The 19,102-nt window shown below is 27.0% G+C and overlaps 3 protein-coding genes across 4 annotated transcripts in view; all 3 read right to left on the minus strand.

Moving 5' to 3' along the window:
• Window positions 1-1,234: 1,234 nt before the first annotated feature.
• Window positions 1,235-5,734, minus strand: LOC123267435 (protein GPR107-like). The gene is made up of 7 exons (XM_044732058.1): window positions 5,509-5,734; window positions 5,329-5,423; window positions 3,478-3,812; window positions 3,133-3,403; window positions 2,789-3,061; window positions 1,388-1,545; window positions 1,235-1,297 (listed from the first exon to the last, which is right to left on the minus strand). Exons 3-7 carry the CDS (start codon window positions 3,600-3,602, stop codon window positions 1,249-1,251), a joined length of 876 nt encoding a protein of 291 aa, XP_044587993.1. The 5' UTR covers window positions 3,603-3,812; window positions 5,329-5,423; window positions 5,509-5,734; the 3' UTR covers window positions 1,235-1,248.
• A 715-nt stretch (window positions 5,735-6,449) lies between these two features.
• LOC123267409 (protein GPR107-like) lies at window positions 6,450-12,533 on the minus strand. Of its 2 annotated transcripts, none has more exons than XM_044732027.1 (9): window positions 12,240-12,533; window positions 12,058-12,168; window positions 11,206-11,369; window positions 10,979-11,124; window positions 10,038-10,377; window positions 8,400-8,667; window positions 8,048-8,320; window positions 7,798-7,964; window positions 6,450-6,729 (listed from the first exon to the last, which is right to left on the minus strand). In XM_044732027.1, the coding sequence occupies exons 1-9, from the start codon at window positions 12,312-12,314 to the stop codon at window positions 6,579-6,581; spliced, it is 1,695 nt and encodes a 564-aa protein (XP_044587962.1). In that variant the 5' UTR covers window positions 12,315-12,533; the 3' UTR covers window positions 6,450-6,578. The 2 variants fall into 2 exon arrangements, with proteins under 2 accessions (XP_044587962.1, XP_044587961.1); XM_044732026.1 differs by having other exon boundaries at window positions 6,450-6,741.
• A 3,592-nt stretch (window positions 12,534-16,125) lies between these two features.
• The window catches only part of LOC123267400 (bestrophin homolog 15), a 33,036-nt gene continuing 30,059 nt past the window's right edge, over window positions 16,126-19,102 (minus strand). Inside the window, exons 8-10 of the mRNA XM_044732011.1 lie at window positions 18,336-18,596; window positions 17,963-18,224; window positions 16,126-17,384 (exon numbers count right to left, since the gene is read on the minus strand). Coding sequence (XP_044587946.1) covers window positions 16,303-17,384; window positions 17,963-18,224; window positions 18,336-18,596 — 1,605 coding nt within the window. The 3' untranslated portion in view covers window positions 16,126-16,302. The remainder of the gene's footprint in view (window positions 17,385-17,962; window positions 18,225-18,335; window positions 18,597-19,102) is intronic.

Genomic DNA, 19,102 nt, shown 5'->3' on the forward strand with positions numbered 1-19,102 from the left:
GTTGAATAAATCTAATTTTTAAATTATTTAATTCATGATTGTATTAAAAATTTAACCTTTTTTTTTTCTTATAAATAATTCATTGTTTTATAAATATGATAAGCGGTGAGAAAATGAAGATTGAGGAATATATTGGCTACATGTGAGTGATATTATAGATGCAGAATTTACCATGAAAGCGGAAGATAAAATTTATAAATATTAATGTTAAATTATTTAATAAAAAAACTTGTAATAAAGCAAATTATATTTATGAAAAAATATGTAATTAACTAGAAAAAAAAATAAGTAAAACTTGGTAAAATTTCGTAGTAATTAACAGAAAAGAAAAATACCAAAACCCCTGTAGATAGACAAAATCTCCAGTAGATGAATAGCTGATACCAATAGATGAACACTCCTTACAAATGATATTTTCAACTTATTGCTTATATCAGAAATAATGAATTATTTCCCTATATCCATGGCATTATGTCCGTATTGGGTTCTAAAGCGAAGCTTCAGTAGAGTAGTGATCGCCGTCGTAATTTCGCAGATATAGGATATAGTGGTTTTAATCATTAATGATGATGGTGATGAATTTGATTAAATAACAAGTACAATTAAAAAAAACCAGTATTTTTTTCATGAACTTTATTTAAATATTTTTTTAATCAATTTAATCTACTTCAACCTAAATATACTCAACAACACTGGTCATACATTCTTACATTAAAATTAAAATATTTTATAAACATTAAATATACAATTCAGGTTATACTTGTTTACATTATACAATTTTATTTATTCTAATAAATGGATTTGCAAAATAATAATAAACATCTACAGGACATACGTCTACTAAAAACTATTTTAAGCTATTTACAAAGCTCTAAATTCTGCATACATTTCAATTTCATTATCATTATCAACAATATTAATAATAACTTCTGTTATTATTATTATCGAGTGAACTGAAAGTATTGTCGATTGGAAGACTGGAAATGTTAAATAAAATATCTAATGGAATGAAAATTAAGCAGTAACTAATATCTTAACTTAAATTATCAGTTTCAGTACAACAAATCTATTTTTTCGTTTCCTTAATTTAAGCTCGTATTGTAATTGACTTTATAAAATTAACCATTTATTATAAGTATAAATATAATTTTGAACCCGTAATTAAATTAGTTTTGTAATTGTTGAACTGTTTTGAGTTTATATCCAAAGTCTTAGATTATGGAGGAAATTTTTGTAGTCATCAATATTTTAGGCTCTTTTTGAAAGTCTTCGAGTAATTTCACTTGTACCTGTCACACTAAAAAACAGAATGTTACAAATATGGAATATTATTGATAATAAAAAACAATACTAATTTTCGCTAAAGAAAATGAATATATTTACTCACACAACATCTATTTGATCATCATCACTTCCAATATCATCATCAGTTTTAAAAAGCCGATTCGCTGGTTGGAATTTGTAACCAATCAGCACAAATATTATAAAAGTTGCCATTTCTTTAAACAATTCTTCCAACCACTTGTATCTAAATGGTATTGTAACCTATTTTTTTTTTTTTATTCAAAATCATTTCTGAGTAAATAAATTTTTTTAAATGATCACATGAAATTACGAGAGAAAATACCTTTAGAAATTTCAAAGAATTGAATTTTTTTATTTTCCGAAAATTTAATACCTTGAAAGTATACTGGGAAATGAAATAATTAAAATATTCGATATTTAAGGAGTTATTATACACGTATGAGTTCTAATTATTTATCGTACTAAATTGTCAAACGCGATTTTCTTAAAAGTGTATTTTTAAAACTTGGCTGAAATTTTTTAAGGCTTTTCTCTACATCGTTATTGAAAGGATAAACCTAAAATTTTAAAAATTTCGCGGAAATAAACTATTTTTTTGAGATGAACAAACATTGAAAGTAGTATGAAACTAGAAATTTTATTTTAATGAGCTGTATTAATTTTTGATTTTATACTTTTCTATCATTTTAAAGATTTATCTTTTCCATGCGTGTAAATGTCAGAAATAATAAGCATTTTTATTTTTTTATTTTACATCAATAGGCAAAGATTAACAAGTACAAAAAAAAATTTTTTTCTGAGCCGTTTTGTAAAAAGAAAAAAAGTTATCTTTCTGCTTTTCAGAAAAATAAAATTCTGTTAAAAGTTCAAAATCATGCCATTATTTTATCATCTACAATTAAAAAAAATATCAATTTGACTCAAGAAAAAAATTCATAATTCAAAAAAATCATTTTCAAGAGTTTCAGTGTCTGTAAACAAGACGAAAAATTTTTAAATTAAATACAATTGACTTAAACTAAGAAAAATTTCTCAGTTCAAGAATTTTTTACTCAAATCAAGACGCTGAAGCTCTTCAAAATGGTAAGGCGACCGATAATCCGAAGATAATTAATCCGCGACAATAGATCCGACGACAATTTATCCTCACTACAATTGATCCGAGTGAAAATTGATCCCAAGCTTATGTGTGAGTCTACTATCGAATAAACACACACAAAATCCATGATAAAAAGGGCACATGGCGGTAACAAGCGTATGTATTGGTCTTCAGATCAAATGTCATTCGGATTAAACGTCATAAAGATCAAATGTCGAGGATCAATTGTCTTCGGATTATCAGTCGTGTAACCCTTCAAAATGATTGTCTTGGTTCAACAATCTTTTTTATGTGTACAAAAAACTTAAGAAAAATAACTAATTTTCTTTGAGCTGTTTAAAGGAATTTCCCTCCTTAAATGAATCAAAATAAAAGTAATATTACCTTCAAAAAATATATCACTATCCGAGGAAAATAAATGTTACAAACGATCATGATGTAAAAGTGTCTGAATAAATTAAGCTTCTGGTGATTAACGACAGTTATACCGCGAATATTCGCTGACTCTTTTAAATGTTTAATACTCCAAACCACAGGCAATAAAATAACTCCATAACAAAGTGAGTCCACAAGAGTAAATACATCTCGCCATGTTTTGTATTCAACCTCTCCGTCATCGCTTTCCTCTATAATTATTTCTGCCAAGCTCATCAGTACCTAGAGTAAAAATTTAAATGCAGCACGTACTTAGAAACTTATTTATATTGCTTGTTAAAATAAACAATTACTTGAAGATATATGAAAATTCTGAATAGTTTTTCATCTTTTTCAGCGAGAATGCGCTTTATAAAATCCCAATCCGTTCCGATCAGAACGATTGATACAAATAAACATATTACTGATTCGTTTAGCAAATGAGATGAGTAATGAATCGCCCAGGTCGCTACGTATTTGTTTTTTGTCTTTACAAAGAGATTGTTGATTCCATGAAACAGTAGAGAGAATGATTTTAGAAATAGCAAAATTGCTATTAAATAGTGCGCGTTCACTACTCGGTACCTAAAAATTTAATAAATTTATTACTCTTAGCTTTAATCATCGAATTTGTGAATAAATAATTTAATTTATCTTGCCTGCTTTTTTTCAGCACCAAAATCCAGAAGCATCCAGAGAAAAAGAAGACCGAGGCCATCATAAAGTAAAGAACAGGTAGCGATATATCGCTAGCACTTGAAAAGTTTTTATTACTTTTGTCCATAATAGCTAACTAACGATCAATCATTTTTGCAGTAATTTTGAATGTTGTGGAAATAATAGTTATAAAGTCCGTCCTCATCTCCATTCATAATATTCATTTTAAAGTTTTTCGCCCTTAAGCATTACTCTCTGTTAATTGTTTCCATAGTTGCGTTAATCTTGACATTGTAGAACAGTGGTTCATTTTTTTTCTCAACATTAGTTGTAGTATCTACAAACGATTTTTTTATTTTTATTATACCTGTTTGAAATAAAATAGAGGACATTAAATTATCCACTTGTTGGCTTTTGACATAAATTTTCACTTTAGTTCCTGCAATTTATCAGCATTAAGGGATTGTAGATGGCCGTAGGAGGCCAAGAAAGCGATATTTTCTCAAAAGACTTTTTCAATGATTATTGTTAAAATTTATATACATAATAGTAAATTTTAACTTTATTTATAATTTTTTTTTTTTCTTAAAAGTGGCTACTAAAAAATAAATTTTTTATTTTTTATGAAAATTTTTGCTTTGAATTATTTATAAAAATATCGAATATTTTAAAGTTCTCGGTTTCAGCCTCATAGAAGTTCAACACGCTCCGTAATAACTTTATAAATATAAGCATAACTTTGAAAATATTTATCTGACTGACATATAATTTTTTGTGCGTATACTTAAGGGGGAACACTATTGTGACGATCGAAAAAAGAGGTGATTTTCGGGAATTTTTTTGATAGGGAAAATAAAGGAATTTGGGGATCGGATTTTCTTTATTTTATTAAGGGTACATTGAAGATTATTACCTTAAATTTTTATTAAAAAATATTTAATTATTACAAAGTTATTAACAATCTCGTAGAGCACTAGAAAAAATTTCACCCTCCGTGGTCAGTTCGATAACTCAAAAACGGATCATCTGAAAATCAAAACCCAAATTGATTTTTAATCAGTAAGGATGTAGTTATCGTCGCACGTACGGAATTTTGAAAATTTTAATTTTTAAAAAAATGGCGACTGATTGAAAATTTTATATTCTTACTGTTTTTTTTTTGTTTTAACCCGGCTAAAAAAATCTTTAAAATAAAAATTTTTTTAATTCCGTACGCGCGACGATAACTACATCCTTACTGATTAAAAAACAATCTGGGTTTTTATTTTCAGATTATCCGTTTTTGAGTTATCGAACCGACCATGAAGGGTGAAATTTTTTCTAGTGCTCTACGAAATTGTTAATAACAGTAATAATTAAATATTTTTTAATAAAAATTTAGGGTAATAATCTTTAATGTACCCTTAATAAAATTAAAAAAACCCGATCCCAAATTCCTTTATTTTCCCTGTCAAAAAAATTCTCGAAAATCACCTCTTTTTTTTCGTTCGTCACAGTGGTGTTACCCCTTAAATATGTTCACACTACAAAAATTAAATAAAAAAAAATTGATTTTTAAAAAATTCCAACAATATATATGTATATAACTTAAATCTTATTTACGGCCCAAAATGTTTTTTAAAAATTTCTATTTCTAATTTCTTACAATTCAAATTTCAAATCTATTTTCCAAAATAAAAATTTTGAATGTAATACCAAATTACAAAATTAAAACTTTTATAAACTGTAGATATAGATAATATTATCAAGCAGAATATCTTTTTTGAATATATCTTCATAACAATTTCAACTATTTTAATTACTCATAAAAATAACTACCAAGTAATAACTTTAATAATATTGACATATATTACCCTACAAGTTCTCTCAACTTTAACCTTGATGTTATAACTAACGAATATTTACACGGAAGTAAATTCAAAATGTTGTCATATGATCTGTCATCATTCTAAAAATTTGAATACATATAATTAATGAATAAATAAACACGTCAACAAAAATAAATATATAAAAAGTGAATTCAAAATACTAACCCCTATGTTGAGCTTCAGATATTTTTTAAAAACAACACTGGTATTTATAAACAATCGAGGCGAATTGATGAGTAACAATTAAATGTTTACCAAATATTTACATGGATAGTTTTTAAAATTCGATGGATTATTCATTGGTATAAATTTAATTTAGCATTCATAGGATAGGGCTGTAGACTGAACTTATTTAGGGTGTGTACAAAATGGGAGGGTTTCAATGGCGGGAATATAAATTGCCCTGAACTTTGTCTTATATATATCGTGAGAGCTTTCAAGGAAAAAATTTATCTTTTCAAGGGCTGCACTTATTTTTTTAGTAATTAAAATAATGAAGCGATATTTTTTATAGACGAGTTTTTATTAAATCTTGTCTTTCAATCAATTTAATTTTTTAAACCTAGTTATTTAAATAATATAATAATCACAAAAAATCTTTACATTACAGTATTTTATAAACATTAAATACACAATGATTATACTTGTATATATCAGATAGTTTATCTTAAATCCTAATTAAAGAAATAGCAAAAAAAATTACAAATATTGACAGAAAATTATACATCTAAATAAAATTAATCTTGTAAAGCTATTCACAAAGATCTAAAAATTTTATTTTGAGTCTTAATTTCATATTAATAATAATAATCTTAACAATAACAACAAATATAATTACTACTATTGTTGTTATTATTATAATTTTTATTATCAAAAATAAAAGTATTGTCAATTGGAAAACTGGAAATATTAAACTAAATATCTAATGGAATAAATTAAGCATATCTAGTTTTATAACTTAAGTTATTAGTATCAGTACAATAAAGCTAGGATTTTTTTTTTTCAAAATTTTTTAACTTTGTAAGCTCGTATTGAAATTGATTTATAAAATTAACAATTCAAGTATAAATGGATTCTCAAATTTTTAATTAAAATAGTTTTGTAGGAAATTGGTTTAAAATTTGAGTTTGTCTGAAGACTTTTGCTACGTAGACACTTGTTTATCATTTTTTTTTTTTTTATAGTACTGCAGCCAAAGACGATTACAAAATATAATTTATTGTTAAATTAATCAATTAATCGTAGTCGTAAGAAGCTTCACGTTTATTAATCAGACTTTCGCATTCTTCTTCATTGACAACGATTTGAGTTGTTTGTGGTCGTATTAACTTTTTGGCTTTAGACACTTTTCCAAGACCCTGAGCAAATCCACTCGCGCCAGACACACTAGAAAAAAGACTACGATAGTAACATTAAATTAAGTAAAGCAATTCGGATAGTAACGTGAGATAAAAATAATTGTATTTTAAAAATCAGTAAATTATAACAGCTATCACATTTCTAAACATAGTAAATCCAAATTTTTCGATTACTTTTTTTTTCAACTTTTATATCTTTTCTGTATAAACTGAATTTTTTTAACAATTTAAAGTGAATTTTTTTTCTTATTTAAAAAATTTTTCAAAACTAAGAAATTTCAGTTACTGAATTTTGAATTGGAAAGTTGATAATTATACGGGAAAAAAATTGTATACAAAAATTAAACGGTCATTTTTTTCTTATATTTACAAAAAATAACTGTCAAATTTATAGGTATAAGTATGTAGAAATTACATTGTTGAATAATGTTATAATTTATAAAACAAAATTGTTCAATCTACAGAAATAAATCTGTAAAAATAGTAAAAGACCCAGTTATTGACACTGGCCTAGTTATTGATACTTGCAATTTTATTTTAATTAAAAAAAAAGTCAACTCCAATAAATTAATAAATACAATTTGAGAATTATAAATTTTTGGATAATTGGTTTTTTGAGAATATTTTATTTTTTTAATTGAAATAATATTGCAAGTCAAACAACTAGACCAGTGACAGTAACTGGGTCTTTTACCAAAATTATATAAATGTTTATATAAAATTATAAAAGAGTTTTGGTCATATATAATTTTATATATTGATAAGCGTATAATTTTATATAATGAATTTTTCCAATGTAAAATTTACAAATTTTCTAATGCTAAACTTACAACTTTTTCTTTGTAAATTTAACATTTTTCCTGAATGAAATTTACACTTTTTTTCCACGTAAAATTCAAATTTTCAGGTTGAAAGTTTTTTTTAAATATTAAAATTATGTTTTTAAAATTATAAATTTGACAGTTATGTCTTGACAGGAGAAAAACTCTAGACAGATTTTTCTGTAAAGTTCTACATGATTTTCTTCCGTGTATTAAAGACAAAAGTATGATTTTTTTTTTACAAAGAAAATTAAAACCAGCTATTAAAAACTTACACAACATCCATTTCATCATCATCACCACCAGCAAGGTCATCGTTAACTGTAAAATATGGATTCGCTGACGCTGGTCGGAATTTGTAACCAGTCAGTACGAAGAATATATAAGTTGCCATTTCTCTGAACATTTCGTCTAACCATTCATATTGAAATGGTACTGTCATCTGAAATAAAAAATGTTAAGTCAAATATTTTCTTTCACTCGGAAATTTTGATTAAAGTAATTTAAAAAACAAAAAAAAAATACCTTGAGTAGGTACATAATTATTCGGGTAAAGTAAATATAACAGACGATCATAATATAGAAGTGTCTAAAAAGTTTGAGTTTTTGTAGATTGATGGCTGCTTTGCCATCTGTATTCGCGGATTCCTGCAAATGTCTGATACTCCAGACCACGGGGAACAATATCGCTCCGCAACAAAGCAAGTCTACGAGTATAAATACATCACGCCATGTTTTATGTTCCACGTCTCCTTCTTCACTTTCTTCAATTATAATCTCTGCTACGTTAGCTAACACCTATTGAATCAGATTAAATTTTTAGTCTTTAGATTTTATTTTGGAAATAATAATTGTGGCTTTAGTCAAAAAAAGTTACCTGGAGAGGTATAACAATCATAAAAAGTTTTTTGTCTTTATCAGCAAGGATATGTTTTATAAAGTCCCATCCAGTTCCAATGAGAACGATGGTTATAAATAATACTGCTCCTTTTAATAAATGAGTTATGTAATAAAGTATTGCCCAGGCTGCAACATGTTCTCCTTTCGTTTCTATAAAGTGATAATTTATTCCGTGGAACAGCAGCGAGAAAGATTTTAGGAACACCAAAACTGCCATCAAGTAGTGAATTTTGAATACTGGGTTTCTAAAATATTAATGTCATTTTAGTTCAATGTAATTTATTTAACTTTGCAATTTTTACTTATTACTGAATTTTTTTTTTTCTAAAAATATAGTAGAACATTTTATAAAAAATTCACTCGATACAAAATTTTTAAGGGGGATAGCCACTGTGAAATTAAAAAAAAATTTTTTTTTTTTATTAAATCAAAGTTTATACATTCAAAAATATGTATCTAGAGTTTCATATGAAAATTCCGAATATTTTTCGAGTTATAGTCATTTTTGTGGCAGCGTGTCAAATGACCATTGCACGCGCGACACTCCGACAAAAACGCGTTTTTCTCGAAAATACTTTTTTTGAACTGGTGGGAACTGTAATTTACATAAATAGGAACCGATTTGTAACTTTTTTTTTCTCGTATTTGTCTATTCAGTAGCTATCGTTGCACGTAGGGGAATTTGATTTTTAAGATTTTTAGGGCTGTTTGAATCCAAAAAAATGAGAAAAAAAAACGAAAAATTTTTTAATATGTCACCATTTTTTTTAAATCCAAATTTTCAAAATCCCCTACGTGCAACGATAACCACACGCATGCAGATTACAACGCTGTTTCGTTTTTTTGTATTAGATAATCCGTTTTTGAATTAGAAATCACACCGTGGTGAGGGAAATTTTTTTGGTGCTCCACAAAAATGCTCATAACTTTGTAACAACACAATATTTTTAAATCAAAATTTAAGAGAATGATCTTCAATGTATACTTTGTAAAACAAAAAAACCCGATCCCCAAATTCTTTTATTATCCCAGTCAAAAAAATTCCCGAAAATCACCTATTTTTTCGATCCTCACAGTGGCTATCTCTCTTAAGGGTCACTTTTGAAAACTTCTCAAAATTACTCAGAATACTTAAAATTTTTTTGACGAATATCAACGAATTAAAAATTTTTTCTTTTTATATAAAGTTGACATTATTACTACGGTCTTTTAATTAACAAACATTTATCCGGAATTTTTAATGTAAAAAAATTTTAAACGACTTCTGAGAATAAAAATTTTCAAAATTTATATCATTTTTAATTTAAAAAATAAAATAGAATTAATTTCTGGAAAAGATTCTTAAAATTAATATGTTTTAATTAGAGACTTAAAAGAAAATTCGGTTTTTTTTTACACGACCCTACTAATTATTTTGTCGCAGTTATTTTCCATGACTAATTAGTTTCGACATTTTAAACAGCGTCAAATGACAAAATACTATCGAGTACTAATCGTAGTAATTACTTAAGGTATATGTAGACAATTAACGTCCGTACAATTTATTTATTTTGTAATCATCGTTTAAATAAAGTGTAAAGTTTTTATTCAATAAATAATAAAAAAAATATCTTACTTGCTCTTCTTTAATATCAAAACCCAAAAGCATCCCGAGAAGAAGAATAGTAATGCCATCATGAAATAAAGAGCAGGTAGCGGCATTTCGCCAGCGCTCAAAAAGTTACCATTATTAATCTCAGTGATATGCATAGTAAAATTAACCATCGATCTGTCTTCGTCGTAATTTCGACAGTTGTGGAAATAAAAGTTATAAAGTCCTTCCTCGTCTTCATTCATAACATACATTGCGAAGCTAGTGTTGATGTACTTTTCTCCGTCAATCGTCTCCACAGTCATGTTGAGTTTAACATCAGAGCACGGAGATTTAGCTTCATTCTTTTCTCCAACATTAGTATCTATAATTAACAAAAAAAAAAAAAATATAATTTACGCCATAAATAATATCTGGTTAAAATAAACTCAGACAAGAATCTAAATAATTTTACTGAATTACTCGCCCACCTGTTGGCTTTATTCATGACATTTAACATATTACTTGTGACAATCTATTTATAAATCTGCACTATTTAAATAAAATTCAGTGTAATGTACACAGTACAATGTGTAAATATAAATTTAAATCCCCTTTTATTGTTAATATTTCTGTCAACGAGTACAATGCTCTAATGTCTTGTTGGTATTTATGATTATAATAAACTTCGGTAGTTAGATATTTATTCAAGATATATCCTTTCAGAATGTTAATTATTACAATGGTTTTTATTTTTATCAACCCACAACAGAAATTGTTGGTCTAGATCCAAATTTATTACCTAACAACTATTTTTGATATTTAAATGCACTGTTACGTGCATTTATTTAAAAATTATGAATGAAATAACACAAGACTCAATTTAATAACAGGCGCGATGAATTTGTTCTTTTTTTCATTAATAAAAAATAGTATTTAATAAGTAATAAATTATTTATTAAAGAAAAAAATATAATATATTCTACCAAGTGTGTCCCGCTTCCGTCGAGGAAACAATTTGGTATCACTGAACCCAGATATTGATCCCCGTTTTTTTCTAAAGCTCGGCAATTGATTGATATCATTATAAATATGCAGTGACTTAACATTTGAGCTACAGGTTGTTTTTAATCTGCGGAAGAAAAAGTTATTAGTATCAGCTTGCAAATAAATGTTTGAGTGATAAGTAGCAAAATGAAAAAACTATTTTTACTGTAAAGTTTTTAAATCCATAATAAAATAAATCACAGCACTTTCATCCTTTGAGTCGAAATCTGTATGAGGATTTATTGGTCCTTGTAATAAACATTTATCTTGGTGACTATCTAAATATGGATTAACAGTATCACTTTTTGTTCTATCTAAACTAAATCCATACTAAATAAAAAAATAAATAAATAAATTAGTTTTTTTTTATATGAAAATTTTTTAGTAAATTTTTAGATGTTAAGCTCCAAGTATTTTTAAGTTTTTTCTTCAAGTTTTCATTGAGACTATAGAAAACAATATTTAAAAGAATATTAATAAATTGTGTTTAAAAAAAAAAATTACTAGCTATTAAGTAACTTTTGTATGGAAAAATTTGATACTGAAATTATTTATAAGAATTCATATTTGTCTGTTAATGTTAATATGATTAAAAAAATTTTCATTTTTCACGTAACAAAAAAATTACTTGGTAAGGTAAAAGAATTATTGAATATTTGTTAGCATGTATGATAAAATTATCAAGTTATAAAAAAACTGATGTTTTACTCAATTTTTTTAATAGGCAGTAATTTTACATAAATAAAAAAAAATTATTCTATTAATAACTGAAAATAGATGGAGCCCTACATATAAAAAATTACTTTTTTGGTAATATTATATTTTAATACTAAAAATAGACTTATTATTATAAATAAATTTCTGAGAAAAAAAAGTCTGAATTAAATCTTCAAGTTCAAATTTAAAGATTTTTCAGGGTTTGATTACTAAAAAATTATTATAAAAAAATTAGGTGTCTATTTTCCGTATTAATTATTACAAAAAAAAATGATTAATATAGATTTATGAATTTTCTTACAACATCAGTATCCTTAAATGGTTTAACCTTGAAGTTTGTTAGATTAACAGTAAGACTTCCACGTTGATAAAAGCCAAACGTCGTTAGCGCAATATATCGCCTGGCATCATTCTATCAATTTAAATAAAATTTATTATTAATGTAAAATCAATTTATTAAAATTTATTAAATAAAATACTAACCCGTATATCAAGTTTGTGAATTCTTCCAGAAACAACACCCAGCAACAATAACAGCCAATAAATTAACACCGACATTATATTATAATTATAATTATTTACTCACAGTACTTCAATTTTTAATTGTCAATTAAACATATTACACTTATTGGTAATAATAATTATAAAAAATTTAGTGGATTAATTATTTAGTTGAACGCAAATTGTGATTAAGGATTCATGATTCATAGTATGTACTAAACAGCAGAAATAACAACAAAGTCTGGCTGATGATGTATTAAAGTAACTGATATTTATAGATTGATAAATTGTTATTATTATTATTTGTATATAGATTAATGAATGATGGAAACAGCGAAACTGAAGATTGATATAAATTTTAAGGAATAAGGTTTCGGAACTTCGGAACAGTCACGGATAACGGAAAATAATTTTACCGATTTGGTTCTCTTGTTATCTGACAGATGACAGGTCTGAATAGATCCTACATTTATTGATAAAAATAAATAAAATAACAAACTCAATAAAATAATAATTTAGAGTTTATTACATAATTTTATTTTTTTTAATTATTAATCGTATATTTCATTTAACTATTTATTGAAGTAAATACGGACTTAATTTATTTGGATGCTTTGTTGTACTTTTCCAAATCAATTTCTTGCCACCACCTGAAAAAATTAATATATTCATCAGAATATTGTTATTGGTTATTATTTTTATTTTAATTAATTTAAACAAAATATAATTAAAGTAACTTACTCAGGTTTTCTGAGAATGTGGACTCTCCAGGCTACTAAAGCAACAAATAGTGCAGCGGCGGGGTAACAAAATGGCCTTGTTATCATTTTTGTATCTGTGATTAATTTTCTTTGGAGAAATGTTCACTGGAAGCTGAAAAAAAAATTATAATTGTAAAATAATTCTTATTTGGAGTAATAATCATATTTACCTTGTTGGAGAATAACAGTAGCTTAGGTTATGGATCCGAGGAGTGAAATTGACACTAGGTGGCTGGTGGCTGGTTGTAGGATAATGAATAATAATAATAAATAACATACGAAACAGGGAGTTTCATCACCAACAAACAATAATGTGTACAAATTATTATATATATATAATAATTGATAAATTATTATAATAATAAATGTATACATTTGAGAACTTTTTTTACTAGTGCATGATATTTCATGAATGAGTGTATAGACTCTTACAAGCAATTGTTTACAAATAAACTAAATTCGAACTAAAGAAATATTAAAAAAAAAATTTGGAAAATCCAAAAGCGCACGACTCATATTGCTCATCAAATTATGAAATAACAATAAAATAGAGCGAATATGAAAAAAAAAAAGTTTAAAACAGCTGTAATAGGACGATAACAAGTACGCGCTCCTACGCACCTCTTATGGATTTTTTTTAAATGTTATTAATTGCAACTAAACGACTCTGAGTTATCTAGCCATTCGAATTCGGTGACCTAGAATTCTTTCGAAGAATTAAAAAAAAAATTTAACTCAATCAACGAATTTTTTCGCAAGTTACAGTGTTTTCAAAGTTTCATACATGACGGATAGAAAAATTTTTTATGCTATTTTGATATTTTTTTTCCGTTTCTATTGCACTTAATACATTTTTGAAAAGTATGGAATTGATTAAATTAAAGCTCCATTAAATTATCTTGATAATGGGATGCAAAATATCTTAATTTCGTGAACTATCAAGGCTATAATAATAAAAATAGTTGCCGAAATGAGGTGAAAAAAATGTTTCGATCTAAAAGTACTCTGATTCTTCGCATCATGAGTTGTGCAAAATTGCGCTGATAGTTTTTCAAATTTATTACTTTTGAAATTTTTAGTTTAATTTTTTTGTAATAATATTTTCAGTAAGGAAAATCATAAAAATTGTCAGATGCCGACTGATTTTATTTTTAAATAGAAATAGAGAAGAATTTTGTTAAAGAAGTCATTTTTGTTAAAAAAAATAGTTATATATCATTGGTTCTTTGAACTTATCGTTGTAATTACAAATCTTTTTTAAAAATTTTCTCATAAAAATATTCTTTTTAATTTATTATTATATCGGAATTTTTTAATTTTTTTCAATTTCAGTTAATTAATTTTTTTATTGTTAATTTATTTTTTAAAAAATCCTAAAGATTATCAAATGTCTAATAATATCAGTAAATTTATATTATTGCAATTGTTAAAATATTTATAGATTGACTTACAACAAGACTGAGATTTAGCGGGAGATTGAGAAAAGGGCGCCAAGTATATGCGCAATAGAGTTTATTTGGGCTTCTGCGCATTTCAGCCGAGTGCTTGTTTGCTGGCTGCTCGTTGTCGGACGCCCGAGCTCGCGATCGCTGCTGCCCCCGGCACGAGTGCTGCAATCGCAAGTCTTAAACGTCGTTCGATCGCCATGTCAGTAACATGCTCTTTTCCGTTCACGTTTTAATTAATAAATTAATAATTTATTTGTCAATATTAATGGAAGTTTTTATTGTAAACTTTTTTTTGATCTCTTAGAAGTGTTTTTAAATATTTATTTTGTTAGTGTAGAGACTATTTAAAATGAATACGAGTAAAAATAAATTCAGAATCTTACACACAGTGCGAGATGTGACGTTTGTTCTTGTTTAAAATAGTGAATCCTCATTTGAGTACAAAATTTTAATTTTTAATTATCTAGAAAGTTTACAAATTTTAGTTTAATAAAAGTCATTAGTTTTGTAGATTATTTCATATTAAACTGTTAGTAAGTGTTTAAAAATGTCAATCTTCTTTTTCGTGGAATTCGTTATAGTGTTCAGGTCGCTAGTGGCGCTACGGTCGAAATGCGCGCGCGTTCTCGGAGTTTAAAAATTTAAAAAAGTTCAACTTGCATTCAGAGTTGAACAATAAAATTTTTTTAGAGATTTTAGTTATAACTAAACGTAAGTATTTGTAATTAAATTTTCAATTAACTAAATGATTATAAAAATAATTTTTATAATATAATAAACATATTTAATGGATTAAAAAAGTTTTCAATTAATAATGATTAATTTATTTAAATTTACAGAAGCTGGATATAAATTTCCAAAATTAAAGAGAAGGCCAAAATAAAGGTAAACATTTTTTTTTCTAATAAATTTTATTTTTTTTAAAATCGTCTAAGCCCATTAAAATTTTCTTTTTTACATAATTAATTAAATTTTAATTAAATATAATTTATTTACTACTATGATCTTAAATATAAAAACTGGTATATTATAATAAAATTTACTTATATAAAATTACAATAGTAATATTAATAATAATCACGATTGACTGCGTTCATGCATTTCGGGCAAGTTATCGTGGGATATGTAATCTTGGATAAAATATTTAATAAAATAATTAATATTATATATTGATTGCACACAACCGATAAGTTGATGAATTAACAAGTTTATGAAATTAATAATATCTTAATAATAAACAATAACATACTTAGACTACATATAAAATTGCTTCAACAGTTGAGCTATTGATTCATCAATTAATCTATCACAAGTAGATTAATAATATTAAAAATAATAAGTAAATAATCAATAATAATAACAAGTTATAAATTTAAGTATAATTACACATACGAGCACCAGCCAATTTTGTTAACTTAAACAACAAATACTGTCAGTTATTTCTCATTCCATATATTTAAACATAAAATCGTCTTATTTAATAACAATTAAAATATGGCTCGTGGTAAAAAATTCCGGACTTATTTCGGCTATCCGAAGATCTCGAATAAATAATTATGGCATCGAGACCTTAATCACCAGGTCAGGCCTAAGTTATCTAATAAAACATTAAAATATTAATAATAATAATAGTATATATATATTTATATACAGTTTATCAATAAAATATAATTCAATTATCCTCGGCCGTATCACAATAAAAATATCATGACACTGCGTTAAAATCAATAAAACAAAATTGATAAATAATATTTACATTAACCTAACAGACACTGACTCAAATTCAAAACCTAAAATGTCACCTTCACTTATTCTGAGTATGTAAATTAAAATAAATCAAACATATACTTCATCGCGATTATTATCAGGCAAATTCTGTCTTGTAACATTACTATTAGCAGCTAATATATTAGAATTGGTACTAGCAGGTGTGCTGATGCGTCGATGAGGCTCGTGAATTCTAGACCTCGTGAGATCTCTGCCAACACTCCCCGTCCTTTGCCTGCCGTCCAAATTGAGGGAATTCAACCCACCTATCACCGGATTAACGTGTTTATTTACAGCAGGAATCGCAGGCGAGTGAGGTAACGAATTACTGCGATCATCACGTAGCATACTGGCTGGAGGACAAGGCAGAGAAGTAGATCGTCTGCCTCGAGCATCTAAATTACTCTGTTTCTGCTGAATCTCTGATACCGGGTTGACAATGTACCCACCGAGCTTGTCCGGGCTCATCAGAATGGCCGAGCGTTCGTTGTAGGAGTCAAAAGTCGGAGTGCTTCCGTGGCTCCCACCAGAGGGACTTTGACGCTCGCCAATCATCGGGGTCGAGCGATCGTTCTCATCCTCATCTAGTTCAGAGTCTTCGTCATTTTGCTGCTCGACGGTGGTCGCCGTGCTCTGAGAATTTATGCTACTTCCTTCGGTGGACCTTTCTTCCTCCTCGATGCTGTTTACTTCTGTCAATGTTGTTCTCTCTTCGAGAGAATTATTGCTGAGCGTCTGGATGTTGTTGATTCGCGGCATTGGCGAAGATGCGGTTGTCACTATCCCCAGCTGGGTCAACTGGCTCATCGTGACAGGTGTTAGAGTCACTGGAGTTACTATTCCAGCAGAAGTTAGCGTTGGAGACAAAACTGCTTGGGCTAGAGCAGCAGTTCCGCCTTTTCCTGATGCTTGATTGTTTTCTGTCTCTGCGATTGGAGATAGAACAACGTGAACCACTGTCGGGACGTCTGATGAATATGTTCCATTCGCGGGGATTACTCCCACTACTCCTGCTCCGATGTTCGCTGTGTTATTAGCAGATAAAGCTAGTCGTTGTTCGCGATCTACAACTTCCTTTGTCACATCCGGTGTTGGGATTCTTGGTCGATTTTTCAAAGATACTGGGACTGAATTTAGTTTTGTCATTGTTCCTGAAATTTATTTAATTTGTTAGAATTATTGTCAAATCACACTTTATGTGATAATATTATTTAAATATTAAGTATTATTACATTTAGAATCAGAATTGCAAATTGTTTATTTTTAAATTAGTTCATTTTTATTGAAATTAAATTATTTCAATTACATAATACAAAAATCGGATAGATAAAATCATTTTGTTTATAAATTAGAAACAAAAACAATCTAAAGTTAAAAAAATTTGAGTAGTTTTTTATATTCATAAAAAAAATTTCAATAATATTTTTCACGAAGAAAAAAATTTTTTTTTAAGAAACTGATTTAAATTATTTATAATTAAAACAATTAAAATTATTTAATAACTAACATATAAAAAATTAAAAAATTTATTTACTGCAAACTTTAAAGTAATATTATTGCAATTTTCGATTAAAAAAAATGTACTAATTAAATTTTTTAAAAAATATTTTTTTAACCATCTAATTTTTTTTAATGCATATTAATTAATCTTCAAATCTTGCTAAAATTTTTCATTCATCAATATATTATTTGCAATCCTGATTAAAGTTACAATAAATAACTATAATACCTTGTCGACTCATCCGCTGGCTTCTCATGCTCTTTCTTCCAACCATTCTATCATAAAACGAGGGCTTGTTATTAGAATTAGAGTGAATTTGAGGTAAAACTCCATTTTCTGGACTGCTGTAGACACTATTGTGTCGATTGCGTGTAAAGAAGCCTCCGTTGCTGCTGTAGGTAGTAGAGGAACTTCTAACAGAGCCCATGCGATTGATCTGACGTTGGAGCCAATTTTTCCTCCTTTCAACCAAAGGCGTATCGACACTCTCCTACACATAAATATGCAAAAGTATTCATATTTATTGTCATTATCGAATATAATAAATAAAATAATACATCATCTTTATTCATCAGTATTTATCATAATTGCCCGAACTTACATAATCGGCATACACGTCATCCTGATGAACTTTTCTGTGCTGGTTTACGCTGTGCATCTGCGATCCCAGCATAACATTTGCGTACAAGGCATCGCTCTCTTTTATTTTGTAGTGCTCTGCTGAGCCTTTTGGCTCTTCGCGACGGTATTGTTCACTTGCGACAGTGTATGGCAAATCTTTTGGCACTACCTCGTCCCAGTACTGGTCTTTCAGGAGCTCTGGATGCTCTTCATGCATTTCGTCGACAATCATATAGCTAGCCTGAAATAATTACTTTTTATTAGCATGATTCAGTCTTTAATTGAATTTTTATAATTAAATCGGTATTATAGCGTCCATAAATTATGATTAATCGTTATGTAATTATCGTAGACCGACAGTAAATAAAAAAAAGTGACATTACATGAACTTTTGATAATTTACAATTTTAATTTAGTAACTAGACACCAATTAATTTTAATTATTTTTAAAGACAACTTAATTTTTTTGTTTAACAAATTTTATAATATCAATATTGATAAATTTTTTAGATTTTTTTCTACAAATAAATTTTTTTTCATTGATAGTATTAATAATAAAACAAAAATTATCTCATAGGTACGGAAGTAATAATTGAATTTTAAATTAGGATAATAATAACTTTTGATCTCTAAATTTTAAAAATTACAAAAAAATAATTCCTCATCAAAAATTTTTTTTACAATAATTTCTTGCTAACAATATCATCCAAAGGTTTAAAATTTTATATATTTTTATTTATTTATATT

Source organism: Cotesia glomerata, linkage group LG6 (genome assembly GCF_020080835.1).
Source record: "Cotesia glomerata isolate CgM1 linkage group LG6, MPM_Cglom_v2.3, whole genome shotgun sequence".
NCBI classification, from domain to species: domain Eukaryota; kingdom Metazoa; phylum Arthropoda; class Insecta; order Hymenoptera; family Braconidae; genus Cotesia; species Cotesia glomerata.